Source organism: Brachyistius frenatus, unplaced genomic scaffold (assembly GCF_029030835.1).
Source record: "Brachyistius frenatus isolate BFR_SWC_R1_liver_20210118 unplaced genomic scaffold, ASM2903083v1 Contig_22, whole genome shotgun sequence".
Classification (NCBI taxonomy): Eukaryota; Metazoa; Chordata; class Actinopteri; family Embiotocidae; genus Brachyistius; species Brachyistius frenatus.
Window position 1 is genome coordinate 4,446,210 of NW_027210621.1, and position 12,039 is coordinate 4,458,248.

The 12,039-nt window shown below is 41.5% G+C and overlaps 3 protein-coding genes across 4 annotated transcripts; all 3 read right to left on the reverse strand.

The window, feature by feature from the left end:
• Positions 1 to 485: 485 nt before the first annotated feature.
• Positions 486 to 3,311, reverse strand: tmsb1 (thymosin beta 1). Its single transcript, XM_069697017.1, has 3 exons — positions 3,202 to 3,311; positions 1,971 to 2,085; positions 486 to 933 (listed from the first exon to the last, which is right to left on the reverse strand). The coding sequence occupies exons 2-3, from the start codon at positions 2,071 to 2,073 to the stop codon at positions 875 to 877; spliced, it is 162 nt and encodes a 53-aa protein (XP_069553118.1). The 5' UTR covers positions 2,074 to 2,085; positions 3,202 to 3,311; the 3' UTR covers positions 486 to 874.
• A 346-nt stretch (positions 3,312 to 3,657) lies between these two features.
• Positions 3,658 to 6,377, reverse strand: LOC138620078 (solute carrier family 25 member 53-like). The gene is made up of 2 exons (XM_069697018.1): positions 6,162 to 6,377; positions 3,658 to 6,008 (listed from the first exon to the last, which is right to left on the reverse strand). The coding sequence occupies exon 2, from the start codon at positions 6,005 to 6,007 to the stop codon at positions 5,135 to 5,137; it is 873 nt and encodes a 290-aa protein (XP_069553119.1). The 5' UTR covers position 6,008; positions 6,162 to 6,377; the 3' UTR covers positions 3,658 to 5,134.
• Positions 6,378 to 7,046: 669 nt separating this feature from the next.
• On the reverse strand, positions 7,047 to 11,120 carry prps1b (phosphoribosyl pyrophosphate synthetase 1B). Of its 2 annotated transcripts, none has more exons than XM_069697026.1 (7): positions 10,804 to 11,120; positions 10,197 to 10,380; positions 9,417 to 9,515; positions 9,076 to 9,200; positions 8,719 to 8,892; positions 8,367 to 8,526; positions 7,047 to 8,138 (listed from the first exon to the last, which is right to left on the reverse strand). In XM_069697026.1, exons 1-7 carry the CDS (start codon positions 10,923 to 10,925, stop codon positions 8,046 to 8,048), a joined length of 957 nt encoding a protein of 318 aa, XP_069553127.1. In that variant the 5' UTR covers positions 10,926 to 11,120; the 3' UTR covers positions 7,047 to 8,045. The 2 variants fall into 2 exon arrangements, with proteins under 2 accessions (XP_069553127.1, XP_069553126.1); XM_069697025.1 differs by having other exon boundaries at positions 10,191 to 10,380.
• Between the last annotated feature and the right edge of the window lie 919 nt (positions 11,121 to 12,039).

Sequence of the window (12,039 nt, forward strand, 5' to 3'; positions counted from 1 at the left end):
AACCTTGTGCTTTCTAATATTGAAAATGTGTAACTTCAATAGATGACTTAAAATAATGTATATTTTTGTTCAGTTTTGTTTGCTTTGAAATTTCATATTCTGCCATAAGACTGAAATTACTTATTAATCAATTCATGTGGCTGCAGAGCTATACAAACAAAGATCTCAGTCACTCTGATCATCCAATGTTTTTAAACTCCCCTGACTTTCCTTGCTGAGTACTGAAGCAGCAATGTTACATCTAGCCGGAGGTCTAGGGAGGACCAATAGAAGACATGTTCTGATTACTGAGCTTCAATGTATAACGAAACATTAAATGCAATATTTCCATTCGCCACCCATGGCTGAGTTATTTTGACAATATCCATCTTACAGTGACAATAACGTTCTTATCAAATCTGCTCAATTAACTTAAATTTTAAACAAACAAGATGGTGTGGCAGGACAGTTTATCACAATGGACACTTTCAGCAACTGAAGTAAAACATTTTTGACACATTGATTTTTATTAAAACAAAAATATCATCTTTTGTTATTTTTCATAACATTTCCTGAATGGCACCATTTAAAGGCATACAAATGGTATTATTAACTGCAATATTTTTGATGGATTTCCATTAATAGAATCTTTATCTTGCTCTATTCAATACTTTCTAAACTACATGGTTAAGCACAGTAATCCGTTGCATTTATTTACTTGGAATCACAGACAGATCGTTCCCCATAGCATCGACCCAAACACCATTTCTAATCACACATGGTTACAAAGAAAACAGAGGCAGAGGTGGACATGATGGACAGGACGCCTAATCTGGAAGACGAGCAGGTGGCAGAGCAGGACTGAAGGAGAGGAATCATGGCAGGTGCGTCTCAGTTACTTCTCCTTCATGGCTTTCTTCTCGTCCTCCATGGCTTTCTTCTCCTCTTCAATTTCTGTGTGAATGCAAAAGAGTCAGAGACAAGAGATGGGGTCATCCTTATACAGGTGAAGGTCATCATTCCATATTCATCAGTTTTAAGTGATGAATAAGCTTTATGTAAGCTTTATGACGTTACAAGGGTTGTTTTCTCAGATTTAGACAACTCCACGCAAGGACACAAGGGACAATTGCACAACAGTGCAGTGGTTTGCAGTGTTGCACCACATCGAAAAGGTTTCGGGTTTGATCCCAGGCTTGGGTCTTTCTGTGTGGAGTGTGCATGTTGTCCCTGTGCCTGCGGGCTCTCTGGGTACTTTGGCTTCCTCCCACCATCCAAAGAAATGCATGTCAGGTTTGTTGGGGATTCCACAACTTGCCCTTTGGTGTGATTGTTGTTTGTTTCTGTGTTGGGCCTGTGATAGACTTGCTACCTCTCCAGGGTGTACCCTGCCTTTTCCCAAAGTGACACACGGACACGGACACACAGACAGACAGACAGACAGACACACTGTGTAAAAAAACATGCTCCTCTTTTTCACTGCAACATAGCAGAGCTCTCCTGTGAAATGTCACAGTCTGAAGCTCATTTAAAGCAAACATGCACCAACAGTCCCACCTGCTTCTCTGCCTCCTCACTGACATCCAAGTGAGGGCTGCATTCAGATTAAGAAAGAGCAGGAGTCAGACAGCAGGGAGCCGCTGAGCCTCTGGAGGGAAAGGATGAGCATTCTGACACAATTTAACTCCCCTCTTCCTGTTGCTGCTTCATGTTGCACCAGATCTGGAGTGAGGCTTTTATACTGTACGGTTTATCACCTGGGTCTCAACTTCATTGCTCTATCAAGCTGCTACAGTTAGTTAATTTTTTTTCCCACAGTGGTAGATAGCAGGAAGCTCCATCTGCTCATTGTAGCCTCTTGATTTATCTTGTAAAGTTGGAGAGATCTTTTGATAAGTACATATAGGTGGAGTTATGTGTTGTTTTAATAAGAAGAGGTTGAACAAGAACTTGCTCTCAGGCCGTCATACTCTTTTGTCTTAAATACATACCCTCCTTGGTTGGGAAATAGGTCTTTTCTTGTGTGTTAGTCTTCCTTAGACTTTGCTTGTTAAACTTCGGCACTTCATCAGTGACTGGGTTGCTGTCGCCCATTTTGGAAGAGGTCTAATGGAGAGAAGGTGGTGAGAGAGAGCAGAAATGATGATCCTAATCAACACTTGGATCTTGAAATGAGAGCATTACCACAATTTATGATCTGATTGACATGATAACATGCTGTCTGCAGTACATGTCCACACAGGTTATAAAGCTGCAAACAAGACAGTACTGAGCGGAACTTTGGAGTTCTGTAAGCCAGTCACAACAAATAACATACTTCATAACCTACATCCCTACAATGAACAAACAGCTCTAATGTGATGTCATGTTACACTGCAGTTATTTACAGGTATTCAGAGCCACACGTGAGACCTGATAAAAAGGAAACATGCTGTACTTGTACACCGATTTGCATTTATGCAAGGACAGTAATCGGGAAAATACTGATTGTGCACCAGGGCCAACAAAGCACATTTTCAAAATGCAAAACAACTTCCTTTTTTTTTTTTTTATTTTATCTTTTCCATACACTATTTATCAGAAACAGATATACTTTATTGAACCTAAAAATAGAAACAACAAATAGGCCCTTATGTAAGAAAAAAAAACGAAAAAAAAAAACAGCCTACATAATGCTATAATATATAGCCTTGCAACAATATAGAAAACTATGTAAAAAACAGGAGCATTAGATTACAATATGATACTGCAGCATGAGGGGAATTCATTGTGGAGTAATGTGGGCAGTGCCTGGTACAGTTTCTCACGGTCCACACCTACAGATCTGCGTTTCTGAGGACTACACAGGATGAAGGCTGCTTATTACGTGTTTAACATCACAGTACGAATGTGACAGATACAAATATTAATCACGGCCATGTACAGAGCAAGTTAGCTCGTAGTATCCAAACAGTCCCACATGCAGAGCAGTTTGCGTGCGGAGCAGGTATCTACAACCTATCCACGCTCGCTGCGGCGTAAAGGAGTAATCAGCCTACAGTTGCTACTGTACTGGCATGGCTTTATGGCCTACAGCAAAAGGTTGCATAGCAATTATGAGCCTTTGCTGCATAGGAATAATTTCTAAAACAAATAATTGTGTTTACATTACAATTCACTGCCATGATAAATGCACCTTTGAGTGCATTAGCTGATAAAGAGATGCAATTGAGAACACTTTACCTGGGTGCAGGGCTGCGCGGTGAGACTTGTCTTTCACAGGTAAGATGCGCCTGTGTATTAACCGTGCAAAGCCAACGGTTTACATAGACACAATACGCCCTTCTGCACGCCAACATGGACACTGATGCTCTGCCTTCTCATTGGCTCCCAAAGCTCGGAGGAAGAATTTTAATTGGACACGCTTGGTGTCTCGCCGCCCTCCCCTGTAACATCACAGACTGCTCTTTGGACAAAGTTCTTGTCATGCAGTGGTGAAATCATTTGTCCCTCCTTGTACCTGCTGGTGAAATGAATGAGCGGCCACTGTGGCTGATCAGAGCACTGAGCTCCTGTCATGGTTGGTAGGGATGATTTCATGTGTTTATTTTTAACACAGTACCATCTACTGGACAAACCATTATGTATGAAGTATGTAGTATTAAAACGGCAAGTACAAAATGAAACACTGACCATGTATGACTGATAAGATAAATTTATTAATGCACATTGTAAAACAAATAAATCTGTAAATAACCTTCAGCAATAACCATTACATTATTCAGTATACAGGCAATATACTGTTTTTTCACATTAAAATGGATCCATGGTTTATTAGTTTATTGAGCTACACCATAAATAAACTCACTTGATAATGTTGGTAATGAATTGGTTGACAGTACCACAGTGCTGTAAAACAGTTACATTTCTGATTCATTCAACCTGCATTGTGAGGTCTATCTACTATGGCACTTAACTGAGATTTGCACAGAAGGAAATAGTTCAGCTACGTAAACAGCAGATGGATCAGATAGAGTTTAACATTTAGAAAACAACATTTAAAAAGAAATGACAATTAAAGATTTAAAAAGGCCAGTGGTGTGTTAATAACACAAAATACATACAGTTGCTTTAAATGTCCAGAACAACAATTAAATATCAGCAACAAAAGCATACAAATACTATGGCAAAATCTGTATTAAAAAGATTAAGAAATGAAGGCACAACAGCAACAGGTATCCTGGAGTAAAAATCAACTGGCTCATCATTTGAAATCAACAGTCCTGAGAAAACAAACCATTGTCAAAAAGTCTACCTGAGATTGATACTGTATACTCCCACAGCGTATTATACAAAACCAGAAAGCCCTGCAACACAACTCCGCTACAAAATACTGTTTAAAGCAATGTTTCAAAAACAGAAATGCTATTAAGGTAGAAATAAACACAAAATACCCCAAAACCTGAAGTTTGCACTTTCCTAAGTAGGCTTGGCCAGTGCATGGTGATGCAACAAACAGAGGTCAGTTTACTACTGTGTGGCTGTACACATAACATGTGTATTTTATTACAGTGATACTGTGGAGCGGTTTTCTGTGGCTGAGTCAAACTTCCTGTGACGTGCAAAATGACTTTAAAGAAAAAAAGGAAGTTATCTTCTAAAACTATGAAAGGTTGACACCCTGCACCTCAGACACCAGGGTTCAAATATTGGCTGTTGTGTTGTCAACTTACTAGTGCAGTTTGACATATAAAATTGGCACTTTGTTGGTTTGAACCAGGTGATGGATCATGTCCCTATGACTGCACTGATGTCTATTAATACATTTTCTTTCACTGAAGACATTTTGGTGTATAAGAGTGGAGAAACTCAGGTGTAGATAATGAATTGAATAATGTCTTAATTCCATTTAGCTGATATAGTTCCAGGGTACTCGATTTGCTCACAATGGCTCATTGGCACACATCAGAAACACCAGTGCTTTTCCTACTATGATAAGTCAAAATGTCTGCAGTGAAAACAGCTTGAAAAGAGGGCACCTGCACAAAATGGGGATGATATCTTTTTTGCAGACAAATGTGCACTGAAAGAGTAACATAGTTGGTAAAAGAATATAACGCATAAAATGCCAAAAAGTCAACGTAATCTAGTCACACCATCGTGTGTCGGTGTCTCTTTAGCCTGATCGCTTCTCCTGCCTGTCATATATAGCAGTGTTGATACCCCATGTGATGCACGATCTCAGAATAACCAGCGAACCTCCTCGGTACAGCAGAGCCAAACTCCTGTGCCGAGATTTCCACAGCATCCTCCAACAGGCCGCGGCTCCTTTCTCCTTCCCTCCGACCTGTGCCTGCATGTTTGCAACAAGCACAGACAGCGGGTAAAGACCCAAGCTGATTGCCATGGACGTCAGTGTACCCGTGAGGAAAGAGGAGGTCACTGGAGAGAGCCCCTGCCCTGCCATAACAGCATACATGGGCCCCTTCAGGCCAAAGTAAAGGGCGCTGCCGAGGGTGTTGCGGACCATGATGGGCAGGAAGGCTCTGTAGTAGCCTGAAGCTATCCTCTGTGAATTCAACCTTGCAAGAATACCCTTCAAGGAAGGCAGATGGCGGTCATTTTGGCTGTTCTGCAACACATTCTGAATGCGCTCAAAGGGAGTGAAAAACAAAGCTTCAACCATACCTGCACCGAACCCAGCCAGAGCAGAGGCAGAGATAACATGTTGAGATGATGGGGCGAGTTGGTTGAAGAGTGTGTCCTGGAAGCCAAAGAGCAGTGTGCCATTCAGGGTCCTCATCAGTAATGGGGGAGCCACACCCCTGTAGAGCTTTACAGGTCCCTCTTTGAAGAGCTGTCCCACTGCCTGGCGAACTGAGGAGTTGTGGATTTGTTGACGGAAAACAGTCTTATAGACAGGGAAGACGATGAGCGTAGGAAGGGTGGACAGCAAGCTCGAGATCCCTCCATGCAAATAGCTCTGGAAACGAAACACTTGATCCCCAACACCCGCTTCATCTTGTTTACGGGCAGGACTTCCTGTCATTCTTAAAGCAAAGAAAAATTCAATTACAAATCATGTCAGGCTTGCACTGACCCAAGACAGGTTATCAAGGAATGAAACAAAGATCACAGGGTGGAAAATCACAGCCAAAGACACTAACTTAATTTATAGTGTGTGATCAGAAACATTTACTTACCTTATCGGATCTCAGAAAATGAAAGCAAAATTAAAAAAAAAACGTTCAAGGTGGAGACTATTTTTCGCGGTTCATTGCAGAAAGTTGAAGGCAGCACATGCGTCTAATCCTATTTCAATACTGCACGTGGAGAGGATTTGTATTTAATCGGGTTACGGCGGATGTCTGTGGGGTCGGCGATGTGCAGCGGTGCTAGAGAAGATGGACTGAGCAGCATCTATCTGCCCGTTTCTGATGAGCCCACTTCGTCGAGAATAAGCATTGGTCACGACTGACTTTACGTCACGTCGTCGGGGATTGGTTGCACCGTCTGTCAATCAAAGCCTTCCCGTTCTTCGGATAAAAACGTGAGAATGTTTTTCTTAGGCGTATTTTCTCCAGATTATTAAGTGACAAACTATATTTTTTTCTCACTTTGCTAACGTCGTTATTAAAGAAGCAGTTAAGGGTCACGAGTTTAATGTGAGAATGTAAACTAATCCCAACTGTGAGGACTACGTTTATTTTTCCTTCCAAATATGATCCTGTTTCAACCGGTCTATGCATTGCTAGGAGTTCAAATCTGGTAGTAAAATAAAGAATCATTTTATTTGTATTAACTTATTTAATCTTTTTAAAAATATAAATGAAGGGTTTCTAATTGTAGATAAAGTTCTCCAGGTCATTTAAAAAAGGAACATTCTCAGGAGGACATCCCATCTTTTGTGGCCTCCACCAAGGGACTAAAGGTGTAATGTATCTAATGCAATTAAAAGTATTGTTTATTTTTCCTGCTACAATAAAAACAAACAAACAAAAACATGTATCTTGTAATCCTAGTTGTATGTAGCTTTAATAGTTTGCAAAAGTTAAACCTAACCAGAAACCAGAAATAAAAGCACAATGTTCAAGATTTTACACATATTTAGTTTTATTAAGAATGCATCCTCAAATAACTGGGGCATTCATCCTACTGAAAAAATAAAACACCAAGGTTTGGATTATGCACATTAATGACAAATCTTTCCTCCAAACATACAAAAGGAAAGAAAAATAAAATGAGCAGGTGATCATTTCTGAAGGAAGCTCCAGCCTGCAGAGACCCCAAGCTAAAAACCCAACAGCTTTTCTATAGAAAGATCTTCACCGGAGACCCTTGAGGGGTAAACACTGGGCAAACCCCACTCAATGAGGGCACCTCAAGAGTTGAAAGAAACACCCTAAAATATTGTTTACAGCCTGCCAAGACACATGTAAGCTCATGATCCAGTAAGAAAACAAACAGCACAACAGGAGGGAGGGAAACAGGACTGGAGGAAAAAACATCATTTCATTTCAGACTGTTGAGGCACTCTTGGTTGAGTGGAGCTTCAGTGGCACTGTAAACTAGCTCAATACACATTCACTTCATTCATTATAATCTCTCAAACAGCAGAGGATACAACAGCAACATGATAAACTACACTCGTTCATTGTAACAAAAAAGCACTGTAACAGCTTTATATGCCAGATGCTTCTCCTGACCACTGGACCCTGCCAGGGAAATTTATATAAGCTCAACAGACTGAAATTATGTCTGGAGGGGTAAAATGGTCAGGAGAAACTCTGTATCTAAATGTGATGAAAGAAGGACAAAGTTCACAGTGGATAAATACATATTTATCCATATACAATAAATACGCCAGCCTAAATTGGTAGCTTGCGATTGCTTTGGTGCCCTTGACATGAAAGGACACCGCATGAAGGGACTCAAGTGAGGTGGGGTCAGCATTAGTAACAGACAGAAAGTTCATTCATTTTCTTTTTTCCAACATTAATTATCATCTTTGTTAATGTTTGGATTGGGGAATTCCCTCTTTTCTTATTTGGTGTTAATAGCACACGGTGGATGGTGGATCTCATTTGTTACAAGGGAACATGGCTGAACAGGTACGACACGGACTCTCCATTGTGAGTTCTACGGATGGCCTCTGCGAGGATCATGGAGATGTCAATAACCTGGGGGCAGATTAAGAATAAATTGTTACGGATAGTTACAGACAGAAAAAGTGATCACTTGCGAGTCATTTATCATTCAAACTACCAGCTTCCCAAAGACATACACATCTCATACTGAGAATTTGCTTCTTTATTTTTAAATACCGATATTTTATATCATCATTCTGTATTTTCAACAAAAATTCTGGCTCTGGCAAATGTGTTAAGACACTGATAGTGCCACCTGACCTGTATTTTGGGACAATGCTTCATCTTCTCCTCCTGAGGGATTGTATTGGTGACCACCACAGCTTCAAAACAGGCATTGTTGATGCGCGAGATAGCAGGACCAGAAAAGATGCCATGGGTTAGGATGGCATACACCTTAGTGGCACCAGCAGAAATTAGTCTAGAGGAGAAAAACAGCAAAATGCATTAGAAGTCTCCACATGACTGGATATATCTGGTAACAGAGGTCTTGGTGTGGAATTCAGTAATCATTTCTTTGTGTTATGACACGTTAGCCCACCTGCCTGTGTCTTTTGTTATATGGTAAAGTTTCAAATGTATTAATTCCAAAAGGTCAATAAAAGGGCCTTACTTGTCAGCAGCATGGCAGACTGTGCCACACGTGTCAGCCATGTCATCCACTAGAATGGCTACCCGGTCCGTCACATCTCCGACGAGGACCATACGGTCCACCTCGTTTGCCTTTTTCCTCTCCTTGTGAATAAGAGCAAAGTCCACATTCAGCCTGTCCGCTATTGAGGTGACCCTGCAAATGGAAAAGTAAAAAGGTGCATAAGTTAAAGCTTATATGCATTTACAAAAATTATTTGTGGATGCAAAATTACAGCCCTGTCAGAGAAGTCATCAAAAAGATTCATGTAAAGTAACGAAGAGATACAGTGAGGCAAAGCTACGCTCAAGGGTCGAAGGCCTGTGACAAGCAGCATACCTCTTGGCTCCTCCTGCATCAGGTGAGACGATGATGCAGTTTTTCCATTCAGGGATGTTCTCCTTGATCCATTTCAGCACAGCCGGTTCTGCATACAAGTTATCAACGGGGATGTCAAAGAAACCCTGGGAAAAGATAATAAAGACATATGCACAGGGGTTACAGGAGCTTTTGTTGACATTTATGTAAACGCAGGTTAATGGAAGTCAGATTTCTAATGTACGTGCTCCATCTATCCATTTGTTTTGAATACACATCAAACAGATTATTCAAAGGATCGAGTAATGGCATGACAGTGAGTGGGATGCACGTCTGTTTAGGTCTGCTTTTGTTCTGCTCACCTGGATCTGTGAGGCATGCAAATCCATAGTGATTATATGGTCCGCGCCTGACACCGACAACATGTTGGCCACCAACTTGGCAGAGATAGGAGCACGGCTCTGAAATGAAAACAGATCTCTTCAGTCACATGGAATAAGCGTGATAACAAGCATGGCTCATTTCTAAAAATAACACTTAACTGAGAGCTTAGCAATTCAGCTAAATTGTACCAGTCAAATATTACAAACGTTTTTCACTCTAAACATTATTACTGATCATATAAAACATGACTGAAACTTTCAATTATTTAATACATATATGAAAAAATAAGTCCTCAGTGTGTGTGTGTGTGTGTGTGTATATATATATATATATAAAATGACAAAGCAAAAAGAGGCCTTTATTTTGTTGAAGCTAAAACAGTCCAATAACTTGAAAATGAATAACTTTGGCCCAACTGCCGACCTGGATACTTCATAGTCTTGGGTAATAACAGTGTATTTAACACACAATTATATTTTAGGAGATCAAAGTGCAACAAATTCCATTCATGCAAATATGATTGAAATGTTGAAATGAGAGTAAATAACAAGCGAATGGCTACACAAGAAAGACTGATATTGGAGCGTCAGTTATTTCAGCAAAGCACACAGAAGAGGGAAAGGAAAGCAAACAAAAAGAGAAAGCAAATATGCGTTGGAGAGTGACTGCTGATGGACAATGGCTGCAAGCTTCTTGTCATGATGCTAGACGGCGAATGGCATGACAGAAGTAAGTAGACGGATATCCCTCACCCCCACCTTGTCCTTCTTGTCTTGCCGAGCGTAGGGAAAGCAGGGGATGACAGCGCTGACCCTGGAGGCCGAGGCAATCTTGCAGGCGTTGATCATGATCAGCAGCTCCATCAGATTGTCATTGATCTCCCCACAGCCACTCTGCACAATGTACACGTCTTCCCCACGTACACTTTCCCCGATCTCCACACTGGGAGAGGAGAGGAGACCAAGACAAACAAGCACTTTAGAGGCATCGTGATGGCAGGCAGGAGATAGATGAGACAGAGTAAACAATGCCTTGTGACTAGGTGTGATGTGACCAGAACAAGGGTTAAATGGAGGATACACGAGGAGTCAGAAAACGACCGCGTCAGTATGGTCTGCGTTATAACTTTGTAATCCTAGTTTGAAGCAGCTACGGTGGCATTTTTTTTTTTTTGGGTGATAATTACAGGCCAGGTTGTTGACTAGCTAGCTTGAGTTGTGAGCCACGCGTGGACTACAAGTTCCCAGTCATTCACCGTCACCGCGAAACCACGTTTCACATTAATACATGTCGCTCGGGCACATTTGCGTTGCGCCCGTGGTTACAAGCTTCTTTAAAGTCGCCAACAGAGGGCAAACAACTCACCACGTTTCTTGGTTGCTAAATTTTTTCGTCACAACCTTCCCCAGTTCCAGACCCAGGCGGTCTGCTATCTTCTGAGACAGGTCCGGATGGGAGCTCCCGCTAAATATTTTGATATTCGGCATTTTGTGGTGGTCCAGGGCGTCGTTAAGTCCACGCGGGCTACAGCTGTCGAGTCAAAAGGGTGCGGAGAGTCCAAGATAACGACCGGAAATCAACCAACAGTTGATGAGCTACTCTTACCGCGCTTTAGTGTGTTCCCCTACCTATCCACCATTATGGTCTACACATCACGCGTGCGGCTCTTCCTCCCGGGGCGGCGCACACGCTTTAACCTACGTCCGGCCGTGATGACGTCATTTCGTCCAGACGCGCATGAAAAAAACACGGTCACGTGAACGCGCCAGGGAGCTGGTTTCACCGAGGTAAGTAAAAGCGCACAAAAAGTGAGTTAATACACGGTGTTCGACAAATTGAGCTGTCACGTAGTACTTTCCTTGCTTTACGTTGTACAGCCTATAAATGATTAGTTCCCAAACTGCTCAATAAAAATGTATTTTGGCATGAAGGACGTTTTGTTTGTTTGTTTGTTTGTTTGTTTGTTTACCGTCGACGCGACCTCTCTAGTTATCACCTTCCCTGGCATGTGCGTGCCTGCGTGGCACTCTCGTGCAAATGTCTCAGCCTACAGTAGGTCTAGCTACGGTTTTTTTTTGTGTGTGTGTTGTTAAGGATGAATAACAATTAATAAATGTGGCCTTTCAGTAACACAACTAGATATCCCCCTACCATGGTCATTAATCCTAAATCTAACATGCTTTCATTTTGGCAGAGACTGTGGGCATGCACAATGGCCATGTTCAGAGACCGTGGGCATGCACAATGGCCATGTTCAGAGACTGTGGGCATGCACAATGGCCATGTTCAGGACCCCAGAGTCAACATGGTGACCTCTAGGGGCTAGAGGCAAACGTGTCTCATCCAGCTGCTGTAAAGGTCATGTAGGGAAAGTATTTTCACTGCAGACATTTTTTTCATAATGGGCAAAGCACAGATGTTAATAATGAAATGAACAATGTGTCACAGTGAACTTTGACAGTGAGACAGTGGAATCAAGCTGCCGAATTGAATTTAGTCTTCATTAATTTTATAATGCACACCTGTGCTTTTTCCTTTGTGACATGTCAAAGTGTCTTGTGAATAAAGTCCATTAACAGTTACAACAACTTACTTTTAAAG